Source organism: Thalassophryne amazonica, chromosome 8, assembly GCF_902500255.1.
Source record: "Thalassophryne amazonica chromosome 8, fThaAma1.1, whole genome shotgun sequence".
Classification (NCBI taxonomy): domain Eukaryota; kingdom Metazoa; phylum Chordata; class Actinopteri; order Batrachoidiformes; family Batrachoididae; genus Thalassophryne; species Thalassophryne amazonica.
Window position 1 is genome coordinate 49,336,617 of NC_047110.1, and position 13,205 is coordinate 49,349,821.

Below are 13,205 nucleotides of genomic sequence, written 5' to 3' on the forward strand. Positions count from 1 at the left end.
GGCTCATACCGTTGATTATAAATAAATAAATAATTTAGCTCACTTGGACCAAAGGTCACCTGTCCATTGGTGTCACTGTGTGTAAATATCTTCTTCTCCAAAAAGTTGGTGTGCATATTCTTACCCATGAGGACACCAAAGTTTGTTTGAGGCGTTCCAATAACAAAAAAAAATAAAAAAATCTTATATATAGCTGTTTATCAGCCAATTTATGCAGCAATTGAGCTTTCAACACCATCAGACCGGCACTGCTGCGGGGGAAGCTGGAAGACACAGGTGTGGATGGACATCTCACCGCCTGGACCATCGACTACCTCACTGACCGCCCGCAGTACGTGCGGCTGCGCGGCTGTCAGTCTGAGGTGGTAAGGTGCAGCGCCAGGGCACCGTCCTCTCGCCTTTCCTCTTCACCCACAACACGGATAGCTGCCACCTCCAGAAGTTCTCTGATGACTCCGCCATTGTGGGTCGTGTGTCTGAGGGGAACGAGCTAGAGTACCGGTCGGTCATCACAGACTTCGTGGATTGGTGTGAGCGCAACCACTTGTGTCTCAACACCAGTAAGACAAAGGAGATGGTGATCGACTTCAGGAGGAAACCACCACCTCACCCACCGGTGAACATCCAGGGGGAGGACATAGAGACTATGGACAGTTTCAGATACCTGGGTGTTCACCTCAACAGCAAACTGGACTGGACTCACAACACTGACGCCCTGTACAAAAAAGGCCAGAGCCGCCTCCACCACCTGAGGAGACTGAGATCCTTTGGAGTGAGCAGGCCTCTGCTTAAGACCTTCTATGACTCTGTTGTAGCCTCTGCTCTCCTCTGTGCTGTCGTCTGTTGGGCCACGGGCTGCACAGAGCGGGAGAGAAAGAGACTGAATAAGCTGGTCAGGAAGTCCAGCTCTGTCCTGGTCTGTCCTCTGGACTCTCTGGAGGAGGTGGCTGAGAGGAGGGTGTTAGCCAAGTTCAAATCCATCATGGACAACTTCTCTCACCCACTGCACCGGACTGTAGTGGAGCTGAACAGCTCATTCAGTGACAGAGTGAGGCCTATGATACCGCCTACATTTCCAGTTGTCACGTTAAACAACTTCTCAGAAATCCCTGATCCAATGAAGCTGAAACTTGGTGTGCTTGTTCCTAACCATGAGGACACCAAAGTTTGTTTGAGGTGTTGCGATCCTGTTTGAAATATGGCTGTCATGGTGGCCATATTGAAAATTGCACCTAGAGCCATTGGTCAGCAGTTTTTAAAGATTGGAGCTAAAATTTGCTACATGGATAGCTAGTAACTAGCTCCAAAATATATCTGACAGGTTTTAAGATTTTTTTTTTTTAATTTTAGCATTGATATAATCTTTGGAGTGCCCTCTTTTCTAGCTTAAACTACTTGTATCATCCAGGTGAGCTACACTGCCTGTGACACTATATTTTTAATGTTGCTGTACACTATTGCTGTTTCACCTCCTTTCCAAAATTAAAGAAAAAGACTGACACTGACAAAACAGCAACAAAGATGATAACCACAATAATAAACTCTAACAGAAGCAGCAAAAAGGAGCTGATCATAGCAGTCATGGACAAACTCAGTTTACCACGTGTTAGAAAGTATCTTGAGTAAACATGAGTTATATGTATCTTCATGTGTATGTGTGAGTGACAGTTATGAATTTATGTGCAGAGTGTGACTAATGTACTGAGATGTGATAAGCTGAATGAAACTTCCCACAGTGGGAGCACACCGTGCAAAGATGTGCATGAAGGAAAAATAATTTAGGTTTGGTTTCTTCAAGGGGAGATGATTGGACTTTTATTTGTTTGTTTTTTTTTCATCATTATATACATACATCAATATATATATATAATATATACATAAATAGATCTATCATGTTGTTTATTCAACTATTTCATTCATAATAGATCTACTACAATTGATACATATAATACAGACGGGCAACTGGTGTGGCACAATGGGGGGCATCATTTTGTGAACTGTTTTGTTTTATTCTCTTGAGGTTGTTGTTTTCCACACTTGTGCTGAATGAGATATATTTTTTGATTCAGTTTTTGTCTCTTGTATGCCTATGTCTTGTATGTCTTTGCAGGCCTGGCAAGAGCAAAATCAGTCCCCACTAAGACATACTCGAATGAGGTGGTGACACTCTGGTATCGGCCCCCTGACGTGCTGCTGGGTTCTTCAGAGTATTCCACACAGATCGACATGTGGTGAGTGGGTCTGAGTCAGCAGGCTGGTTTCTGCTATGGGAAAGCATTAATCAGAATCCTGGCTCCTCACAGCTTAAACCATTTGAGTAAAGCTGACAGAGCAAAGGCAACTGTAAAATACAAAGTACTCTCATTAATTATGCCTCCCACAAGCAAAAATTGGGAAGGGGGCATGTATAGAATCACTCTGTCTGTCCATGAATCTATCAAGTGTATCTCCTCCTAAACTCGTGCAAGAAGTAAAAGGAGTCCAGTCTGACATCAAGAACCAGGCTTTTAATGACTTTGTGGACTCGGATATCAGAATTGTATCTATCTGGTGACAGTGTTGAACTTGTAGAGACATTCACTTATCTTGACAGTGACATTCGTGTGTGTGGGTCATAGGCTTTTCCTGACTGGATAGCTTTGGTACCAGGTCTCTTCAGAGGATCCTTGTGTAGCGCTGGGATGACTGTGTCGAATGGTTACTTTGGGAGACCTTGGTGAGGAGTATCACTTGTGTTGTGGAGGAATGTCAGTGATGACATTTTGCCCATGTGGTGTGTTTGACTACACATGGTCCAGCATCCAGGTGCCCCAGTGTTGATGACCCCAGCGGCTGGTGAAGGCAAACGGGGGTCGGTGCCCGTGCTTCTCCTGGCTGCGGCAGAAGACTGTTAAGGTAGAGAGGTGAGGATGGATCAGTTGTTTGTCATGCAGCCGGAGCCGAAGTGGTTATGTGGCATTGTGGATGTGGCAACACGTGACACCAGCACATGCTCCCAGACTTGACTTTGCATTGTCAAGGTGAGATAATTTGACTTTGATGGATTATACTAATACAGTAACATGTTTTTGGAGGGCGGTATGCATTTTCAGAGGCCCAACGTCTATGCCCACTCGCCCAAAATGACAGATATTTGCCCTCGCCCTGAGATACACAACACGTAACGCATACATAAAAAGTTGGCTCACTTAACTTTTGTCGTGTTGGCTGGTGCGCACTGCGCTCCAAATTCGGCAGTGCATCCTCATCAAGCTGGCTGCTCTGGCTGCTGTTCATTGTCATACTATCCATGAGAAAATCATCCGGAAAATCTATATTGGGACCAACACACACTTCTGATGTTGTTTCTCCCCCCCGTCACAGTTTGACGAAAACGTATCCACATAAGACGCCTGGAAGTGCTTTAATTCCTTATTGTGTGAATAACCACAGCATTAAAAAAAGTCCCTCTGCGTTTGCTCCGGTTGCATTTCTCAGCTGTCAACAAGCAGAATATAAATCCCTTATTTTCAGAGCTGAAAGTCTTTTCTGTAATTATTTTATGAGTCATAGTGGTCCCAGAGTTCACCACGGCTATCCATTGTGTCTTCAGTATTCTGCTTGCGACAGACATAAACCCCAATAATGATCCATCAAGACAAAAAGCATGTTAACTTACACTGCTGAGAATGCTGACGTTATCAGCAGTCCAAGATGGCTGCAGCGCTTCTACAGCGTCTCCGGTGGCTATTGTCTAACATACGTCGGAGTGTTGTCTGTTGGTACTCTATTCTCTTTGCTTGATCACAGAGCTGGAGTTGAGGTTTTGGTTTGGTTGTTCGTTGTGAGCTGCATTAGTAGTTGTTTGCCCATGTGTGTTTGGGCTGTGTATGTATTAATCTGTCTTGTGTGTCATCTACTGGAAAGACACTTTGATGTGACGTATCACTTTTTAGTGAACACACTCAGGCAATTATCAAATTAACTTTGAAATACTTCCCAACATTTACAATGACCTGCTGCTACATTCTTGAATTAGTTCCTGTCTCATATCCTGATATTTCTTCCCTTCGATTGTATTTGGCCTGTGAATGGATTTTTCTTCCATATGTAAGACCTGTTGGCATGTGGTTTAAAGCTGCAGCTTTCAGTCTGTTGATGTATTAAGCCGTCTTTCCTCAGGGGTGTGGGCTGTATTTTCTATGAGATGGCTGCTGGCAGACCTTTGTTTCCTGGATCCACCGTAGAGGACGAACTGCACCTCATCTTCAGGTTGCTAGGTTAGTGCTGCCCTCTGCTGGCAATGAAAGTGCTTAATTTTGGTTAGCAGCTTTACCTGCTCTGCAGCCCCTGTGACTGACTGAACACAGCCAACACAGTAAAGTATAATTTGACACAGTCAGTTGAATGTCCTCTACAGGCACGCCTACAGAAGACAGCTGGCCTGGAATCTCCTCCATCGAAGAATTTAAGTACTCCAAATTCCAAAAGTACAAGACCCAGCCCCTTGTGAACCATGCACCCAGGTAACTCATTCTGCAGCAGTGTGGTCTAATAATACTCAGTCTTCCTACCTAAGCATGTGCATTCACACTGCTAGTTTGTCTGTGAGTGGATGAAATGATGGTGTCTCCTGTTATGTTTCAGTTCATGAGTGGTATCAAACAAAAGCTTTTTAGCATTTCCACACTCTGTGGGAGTAACTCAGCTGCCGCCTTCCATTGGAGGGTGGCATGTGCTGTGAAGGAGGTGGGCAAAGCCATTTGGAACCTCGTCTCCAGAAAAGATTTAACCATAGGAGAACAGTAAAGATCTTTTCTCTGGAGGTTTGAGACTAGTGCAGTTTTGGGGGGATCTTTTGGTGTGCAGCAGTGTCCACATTCAAACCTGAGACAGCTCCTGCAGGTGGGCGCTTAGAACATCTTTTTTGTCAGTAATGCCGCGTTCACACCGGATGACACCGGATGGCGGCGACAGGTTGCCATGTAATCCCTATGGAAGGACGCGTTGTGGCGTCACAAAAGTCCAAGCCACGCAGTGAAACGCAATGGACGTGAATGCAGCGACGCGAATGAAGTGATTTTGAGTGATTGATGTGTTTGTGGTGCGATATCACGTCGCCTCCTCCCCAAGTTGAAAAATCTGAACTTTTTCGTCTTGTCGCGCCGCGATGACCAATCAGAGACTGGATATGTACTGACATATTTGACGTGGACATGTCCTGTCCTGTCTGCCAGCCTGGCAGCAGGACTGGGAGCAGGACTTATGTCCCTTTTGTCCTTGATTTCACAATTATGACAGAGTTTGAGGGGAGAGCGAGCAGCAGCGGCAGCAGCCGTTTTTTAAATGTGCGCGTGTGAACGAATCATCCGTGAATATTTTTTTATTTATTAACTACACAGATGTATAATAAAATAAATGGTGACTGGTTTATAACACAGTTATGACAGAGTTTGAGGAGAGAGCGAGCAGCAGCACTGCAGCAGCAGCCAGTTTTTTTTTTTGTTTTTTTTCCACATGTGCGCGCACAAACGAGACAGGAGGTCCTCTAACTGGGTCCTGGAGAGGCGGAAGTACCACTGAAAGTGGCCGTCATCCAGACACAGCTCCTGCAGCAAATAATGAAAAACCCCTGAATTGGGAACGCCTCATGAGGATGTTGTGATCCCAGGGACGGTGCCGCTGGCGACGTTTGTCACCTTTCCACAATAAATAGAGCACAGCAACTCGCTCCCTGTGATCGAGGTGTGCCATGTTGACTCGAGGGTGAGCGTAATGGAAGCTACTCCTATTTGATGACGCATTGGGGCGAATTTTCACAGTGAAAGCAGAGCGACACACCAGGTGATGGTGGCGTGTCCATCGCCAGGCAAGAGATGCGAATTTCTGGCCTCGCGTGTCGTGAACGCGGTATAAGGATAACCATGTTCCATTGCTGTCATGGAGCTTGGAGCAACCACATTGCAGTGGCTGCGCTGTCGGAGGTACAGTGTATCCAGAAAGTATTCACAGCACTTAAATTTTTCCACATTTTATGTTACAGCCTTATTCCAAAATGGAGTAAATTCATTTTTTTTTCACCTCAAAGTTCTGCTCAGAACACCCTATAATGACAACATGAAAAAGTTAAAAATTTTTGCAAATTTATTAAAAATAAAAAACAGCCTTTGCTCAATACTTTGTTGCTGCACCTTTGGCAGCAATTACAGCCTCAACCAGGCACCATCCCTTCATTGAAGCATGGTGGTGGCAGCATCATACTGTGAGGATGTTTTTCAGCAGCAGGAACTGAAAGACTAGTCAGGATTGAGGGAAAGATGAATGCAGCAATGTACAGTGACATCCTGGATGAAAACCTGCTCCAGAGCGCTCTTGACCTCAGACTGGGGTGACGGTTCATCTTTCAGCAGGACAGTGACCCTAAGCACACAGCCAAGATATCAAAGGAGTGGCTTCAGGACAACTCTGTATATGTCCTTGAGTGGCCCAGCCAGAGCCCAGACCTGAATCCAAATGAACATCTGTGGAGAGATCTGAAAATAGCTGTGCTCCGATGCTCCCCATCCAACCTGATGGAGCTTGAGAGGTGCTGCAAAGAGAAATGGACAACACTGCCCAAAGATAGATGCACCAAGCTTGTGGCATCATATTCAAGAAGACTTGAGGCTGTAATTGCTGCCAAAGGAGCATCAACAACGTATTGAGCAAAGGGTGTGAATACTCATACACAGGTGATTTTAGCTTTTTAATTTTAATAAATTTGCAAAAACTGAAAAAAAAAAAACAAAAAAAAAAAAAAACAGACAAAACAAAAACCAAAAAAAAAAACTTCATGTTGTTGTCATTATGGGGTATTGTGAGAAGAATCTTGATGGGGAAAAAATGAACTTACTCCCATTTTGGAATAAGGCTGTAACATAAAATGTGGAAAAAGTGAAGCGCTGTGAATACTTTCCGGATCCACTGTATGGTTACTTTGAAGAGAGGGGAGATGGACCTATAGTCTGCCTAGATGGTTCCCAAGATGGTCCCCTCGTGTGGTGGATGTGTCAAAGTGCAGCACCAGAGCCTTCTCCCAGACCGGATGTTACCAAAAGCAGTCATGAGCGTACACTTCTGGCAGGGTTAATAAGATCATTATCACTATCAGAATATTTAAGGTACCCAACAGTATCTGAAACATGTAAGATCCATCACCACCTTTTAGAGGTTTTATAGAGGAGGCCCAACATTTTCAAATGTTTTATAGATACATCAGAAATTAAGGGACAAGTCTGGTTACTTTGGGCATTTCTTTTAAGTGTCTTTAAATTTCATAATAATAAATCTGCTCACTGCTACCTCTCATTAGCCCTGTAATTGTTGGAGATGGAAATGAGCAAATACTTCTACTATACCTGGGTCTCATAAGAAGTGCTACACTGTTGTAGTTTTTGAAGCAGATTTTAGTGAGTTACGCATTAGTATTATTGTTTAGTTAGGAGTGTTCCTGTAAGGAAATCCTGTGGAATAGTTGAGTCTAGTTCCTTCCTTACGCTTACCATTATTTGTGTCACCCACATCCACTGACCTCTTGCTGGCATTCCCCGCCTCTCTCTGTAGGTTGGACTCTGATGGCGTAGAACTGTTGATGTCCTTCCTGAAAGTGAGTCTTACTTTGTCTGTCAGGAATTGTGATCTTAAAAATACCCCCTTTTGTCTCTTTAAGACTACTTAAACTGCATTTAAACCTTAAGCCTTAAGCTCAGGTGAAGTGTAAACATGACAGGTGCACATTGTTAACAGTGCAAACAGTTATTTTAGATTTGAAAGGTGGCATAAAAGCCGGTGTGATATTCATAATTGTGAGCATGAAGCTTCGGATTTCACATACAAACCACCATTTGTTTTACACAATTTTCCCACAAAGAAAAACCTTGAAGGGTCCACGAGATGGAAAAAAAATACTAAGTTTATCGATCACCGTTGGACAGGGGTGGTGGTGCGCTTGGTTTTAGTGCAGAAGGTTCCCGATTCAAACCTCCACCCACTGCCACATTTCTCCATGTGATGTGGAGTTGTGTCAGGAAGGGCATCCGGTGTAAAACTTGTGCCAAATCACAACCCCGACCCCGAGTGGGGGTAAGAAAACAGACTTAATTATCAGAGTTATCACACTTTTAATAACTTGAAAGGAACATTGCTATGGTAAGTAATGACAAGACGTACCTTCCCTGTAGTCCTTGGAGAGCCGCTTTAAGAATGCTCTCATCATTTTCCATCAGATATTCAACAATATCTGCATACAGTAGTGTTCAGAATAATAGTAGTGCTGATTAATCCAGGTTTTGAGTATATTTCTTATTGTTACATGGGAAACAAGGTACCAGTAGATTCAGTAAATTCTCACAAATCCAACAAGACCAAGCATTCATGATATGCACACTCTTAAGGCTATGAAATTGGGCTATTAGTAAAAAAAAAAAAGTAGAAAAGGGGGTGTTCACAATAATAGTAGTGTGGCATTCAGTCAGTGAGTTCATCAATTTTGTGGAACAAACAGGTGTGAATCAGGCGTCCCCTATGTAAGGATGAAGCCAGCACGTGTGGAACATGCTTTTCTCTTTGAAAGCCTGAAGAAAATGGGACGTTCAAGACATTGTTCAGAAGAACAGCGTAGTTTGATTAAAGTTGATTGGAGAGGGGAAAACATATACGCAGGTGCAAAAAATTATAGGCTGTTCATCTACAATGATCTCCAATGCTTTAAAATGGAGAAAAAAAAACAGATGCGTGGAAGAAAACGGTAAACAACCATTAAAATGGATAGAAGAATAACCAGAATGGCAAAGGCTCACCCATTGATCAGCTGCAGGATGATCAAAGACAGTCTGGAGTTACCTGTAAGTGCTGTGACAGTTAGAAGACGCCTGTGTGAAGCTAATTTATTTGCAAGAATCTCCCACAAAGTCCCTCTGTTAAATAAGACGTGCAGAAGAGGTTACAATTTGCCAAAGAACACATCAACTGGCCTAAAGAGAAATGGAGGAATATTTTGTGGACTGATGAGAGTAAAATTGTTCTTTTTGGGTCCAAGGGTCACAGACAGTTTGTGAGACGACCCCCAAACTCTGAATTCAAGCCACAGTTCACAGTGAAGATGGTGGTGCAAGCATCATGATATGGGCATGTTTCTCCTACTATGGTGTTGGGCCTATATATCGCATACCAGGTATCATGGATCAGTTTGGATATGTCAAAATACTTGAAGAGGTCATGTTGCCTTATGCTGAAGAGGACATGCCCTTGAAATGGGTGTTTCAACAAGACAATGACCCCAAGCACACTAGTAAACAAACAAAATCTTGGTTCCAAACCAACAAAATTAATGCCTTGCAGATGTGAAGAAATCATGAAAAACTGTGGTTATACAACCAAATACTAGTTTAGTGATTCACAGGATTGCTAAAAAAGCAGTTTGAACATAATGGTTTTGAGTTTGTAGCGTCAACAGCAGATGCTACTATTATTGTGAACGCCCCCTTTTCTACTTTTTTTTTTACTAATAGCCTAATTTCATAGCCTTAAGAGTGTGCATATCATGAATGCTTGGTCTTGTTGGATTTGTGAGAATCTACTGAATCTACTGGTACCTTGTTTTCCATGTAACAATAAGAAATATACTCAAAACCTGGATTAATCTTTTTAGTCACATAGCACTACTATTATTCTGAACACTACTGTACATGTATAGGAGCCACATTTTTACACCAGTATTTTTGCCAGTCCATCCATCTGTCATGTTCAGTGGGTCGGGTCTAACAATTCTGTCAAATCTGTGATGTATGCTAACACAGTTCATTTTTGCATTTCCTGTGGACACGAAGATCTCAGCGCTTTCAAAAAATGTTCGGTTCATTGACTTTCCACCGTTTAAAGTCATGTAACCACACTAATCGCTCATGTTTATATTGCATTCTGCCATCTTTGCCAGTTTTACATAGGTTTGATTGTTCCCCAATATTTTATCCAGTCTCAAAATGCACCATTTTTCCTTATTGAAAAGTGCATCCAAACATAAAAATTACAGCATATGTATCAGTTTGGTTTGAGAATGTGTCTGATGCAACTGTAGACAATGTAAACAAACATAGAAATGCTTTGCAAAGACACGCAAAACTATGGAAGTAGAAACGGCACAACCAGAGGTTTCTGCCAACAGGACTTGAACTGACTTTGACTCTTCAAAGCATTGTAAACAAAATAATAAAACATGAAACTATAGCTAGTGTAAGAATAAAATCATCAATAAACTAATTGTATAAACTTCCTCATCTTTGCCAACCAGGTAAAGAGTGGAGCACCCATGTACTGAAAAGTCTGAGTTAAGGTCCCCCAAACAAAAACTGCTTTTGTGTTGTGGAGCTTTGTAGTATGTTTTATGTATGATGTGCTAATTTGTTGCAGATAGTAAGTCCCTTTGGGTTATTCCTTGTTTCACTCTGGTTCATCACAACAGAGCTGAGATGGATCTGCATGTTGATTTGGCACAAGTTTTACACTGCATGCCATTCCTGACGCAAGTCCACATTACATGGAGAGGAGCAGGAGTGGTTTTGAACTGGGAGCCTTCCCAGAAACAATATGCACAAACTGCTTGGCCACCACCCCTGCCCATTTATTTGCTGCAGATGTGTTATCAAATTAAAACTGTCGCATGTGCTGCAGGTTCTATTTGATGGTGTGTAAACCTTTTTCCCCAAATTTGAAAGATGTTTTTTGAGCAAATACCCGTTGTTGAATTGAAGCAGTGATTTGTGTTTTCTGCTTTTGCTAGTCTTAATTTGAAAGTGTTGTGGCTTCTATCGACCACTGTACCCCCCCACCACACACACACACTTTTTTGGGGTTATTGTATAATAGTTTTCTGTCTTATATCATGTGAACATCTAGTACGAGTCCAAAAAGCGGATCTCTGCTGATGAAGCAATGAGGCAGATGTTCTTCAGGAGTCTGGGGCCACGTGTGCACACGCTGCCAGAGAGTGAGTAATGAAATAGCAGAACAGTACTGCAGACTTGGCAGGCTGCTGCAGGTACAACTTGAAGGATATTGCACTGTATAGTGAGGATCAGTTACAGCTTTATAACAAAGGCACTATTCTCCCGGTGAGATTTGTGACCGATTGTGCGTCTTTGGCAGACATGTCCATATTCACAGTGAAGGAGGTCCAGCTGCAGAGAGACCCCGGCTACCGGAGCTCGTCTTACCCAGAGTCGGGTGAGGACTAATTCAACAATCAGTATTTAAATTGCTTGTCAGCTTTAATGTCATAAAAACACCCTTATGTCTGCCTTGTTTTATTTTTAATTTTACAGGTAACGGAAAGAGCAGAAGGCAAAGCATGCTGTTTTAGGCTCTCTGGATTGTGTTCATTTTTGGGAGGGAGGGAAGGACCTTGTAGTTGTACAGTCTCGATGATGATTGCTGGAGTGTGAAAGCCTCCCATCAGCTTCATCGCCCCACAAAAACTACCTAGGGTACTTCTCTACAGTACCCCCCCCAGGTTTGACCTGATCCCTGCTCAGAGGACACATTTATAAACTCTACATCTATATTTATTAAGAAAGTCTGCTGCTAAATCAAACTACTGTCTAGAACTCTAACTGGCTCGGTCACTTTATTGAGTACATGCAATGTGTATAGATTTGTACTTTTTTGAAGTGTATGTTTTTTTTTGTTTTTTTGGTCACTATTTTTCATACACTCCACCTCAGTGCTCCTTGGTGTCTTCAGTTGTTTCAGGCTGTCTGATGGATGTTGATGTAGCAACTCAAAAGGTTTGGTTTCTGTTTCAACGGTGCTGATCTCACGCGCTCTCTGTGTTTGTGTTCAAATACTCTGAGGGATTTGTATAGTGGCTTATAGGGGCCACAACACTTCCAAATTAAGACAGCACCAACAAATCTAGAATACATTTACACATACAAAAAAAACATGCATCATTTCAACAGGTAGGTAGTTGCATCAGTGCACAGCAATTAAGATAACATGAAAATATAGCTAGCTTAAGAGTAAAATAATCACTGAAGTAAACTTACTCTGCCAACCAGGTAGAAATACACAACAGTGTGCTGTGTAAGTTAGTCCTCTGGGCAGACGCTGTTTGTGTTGTGAAGCTTTGCAAAGCATTTGTGTTTGAGTGTGCTGTGTGCATTTGAAGCAAATTATCAATTTAAATTGGTGCATGCGCTGCAGATTGTGTCCTTTACAAATCTTTTTTCCCCACTGGCAAGACTTTTTTTATATGGGACTACCTGGTGGGAATTGAGAACTATAACACTTTAGTCTGCATCAAAATTTTAAATCCATCAGGATTATGTGCGTCAGACGTTATCGCTTCCTCTCATCAATGCCAGTAAGTTTTTCCTGAGTTCTGTGTTGCAAGCTTGTCATAAGATCTTCAGATGTAATGACATGATCTTGAACTCTGCATCGAGCAAACAGGAAAACAGCTGCATTGATGCTGAAAACCTTTTGTAGCCCTTCATTTTTTCCGCACAAAAATCAGGAATCAGACCAATAGGTAGAATCAATAATTCATTGATAAATTATCAATTCCTAGCCATATTATCGAATGGCAGATTTTCTTTTTTACTTTTGTTTTTAATGGTGTTGTCTCAGTTTGGAAATGTGGCACCTCTTGGCCACTATAGTATATTTAGGCCACTTTAGAACCTGATCGTGTTGTGGTCAGTTTCTGCTTTAAGATGCTGGTATGATCATTCCTGAATGCTGTGGTCTCTGTTGGGACCAGTGGGGGGGTGGGGGGAAGAGCTTGTGTAAAATCATTAAGGGCATTACTAAATTATCAGTAACACCTTAACAGTTTGGAAAATGCATAGAGTGACCAGCTTCCTCATCCTTGTCTGTTTGCACTGGGGTGTATCAACTTCTCAAATCTGTTACAAAGTGGTGCAGAATATCGGCTTTGTGTATTGTCCTTACTGCTGTTCCCATGTGTCACCTGCAGAAATTAGTGTTTTTCTTTTGAATTGCGTGTTTGTGTTGTAAGTCTGCTCTGTTATTCAGGGAGCCGCAGTCCCGCTGCGCGTGAAGACAGCATCACACTAACAGTGTTACAACTTTTCTACAGTGTAATTTTGTTTGTGGATATTTGTTATTGGTGCAGGATTTCAATGTACCCCCCCCCCCCCCCCCCCCCGATTAAATCGAAGAGTTTAAAC

The 13,205-nt window shown here is 42.5% G+C and overlaps 1 protein-coding gene across 1 annotated transcript in view; it reads left to right on the forward strand.

The window, feature by feature from the left end:
- Positions 1 to 13,204, forward strand: part of LOC117515551 (cyclin-dependent kinase 17-like) — a 104,508-nt gene extending 91,304 nt beyond the window's left edge. The window contains exons 11-17 of the mRNA XM_034176163.1: positions 2,111 to 2,231; positions 4,162 to 4,259; positions 4,400 to 4,505; positions 7,582 to 7,624; positions 10,912 to 11,002; positions 11,161 to 11,238; positions 11,337 to 13,204. Of these exons, the coding sequence (XP_034032054.1) occupies positions 2,111 to 2,231; positions 4,162 to 4,259; positions 4,400 to 4,505; positions 7,582 to 7,624; positions 10,912 to 11,002; positions 11,161 to 11,238; positions 11,337 to 11,374 (575 nt within the window). The 3' untranslated portion in view covers positions 11,375 to 13,204. The remainder of the gene's footprint in view (positions 1 to 2,110; positions 2,232 to 4,161; positions 4,260 to 4,399; positions 4,506 to 7,581; positions 7,625 to 10,911; positions 11,003 to 11,160; positions 11,239 to 11,336) is intronic.
- The last annotated feature ends 1 nt before the right edge of the window (position 13,205 follows it).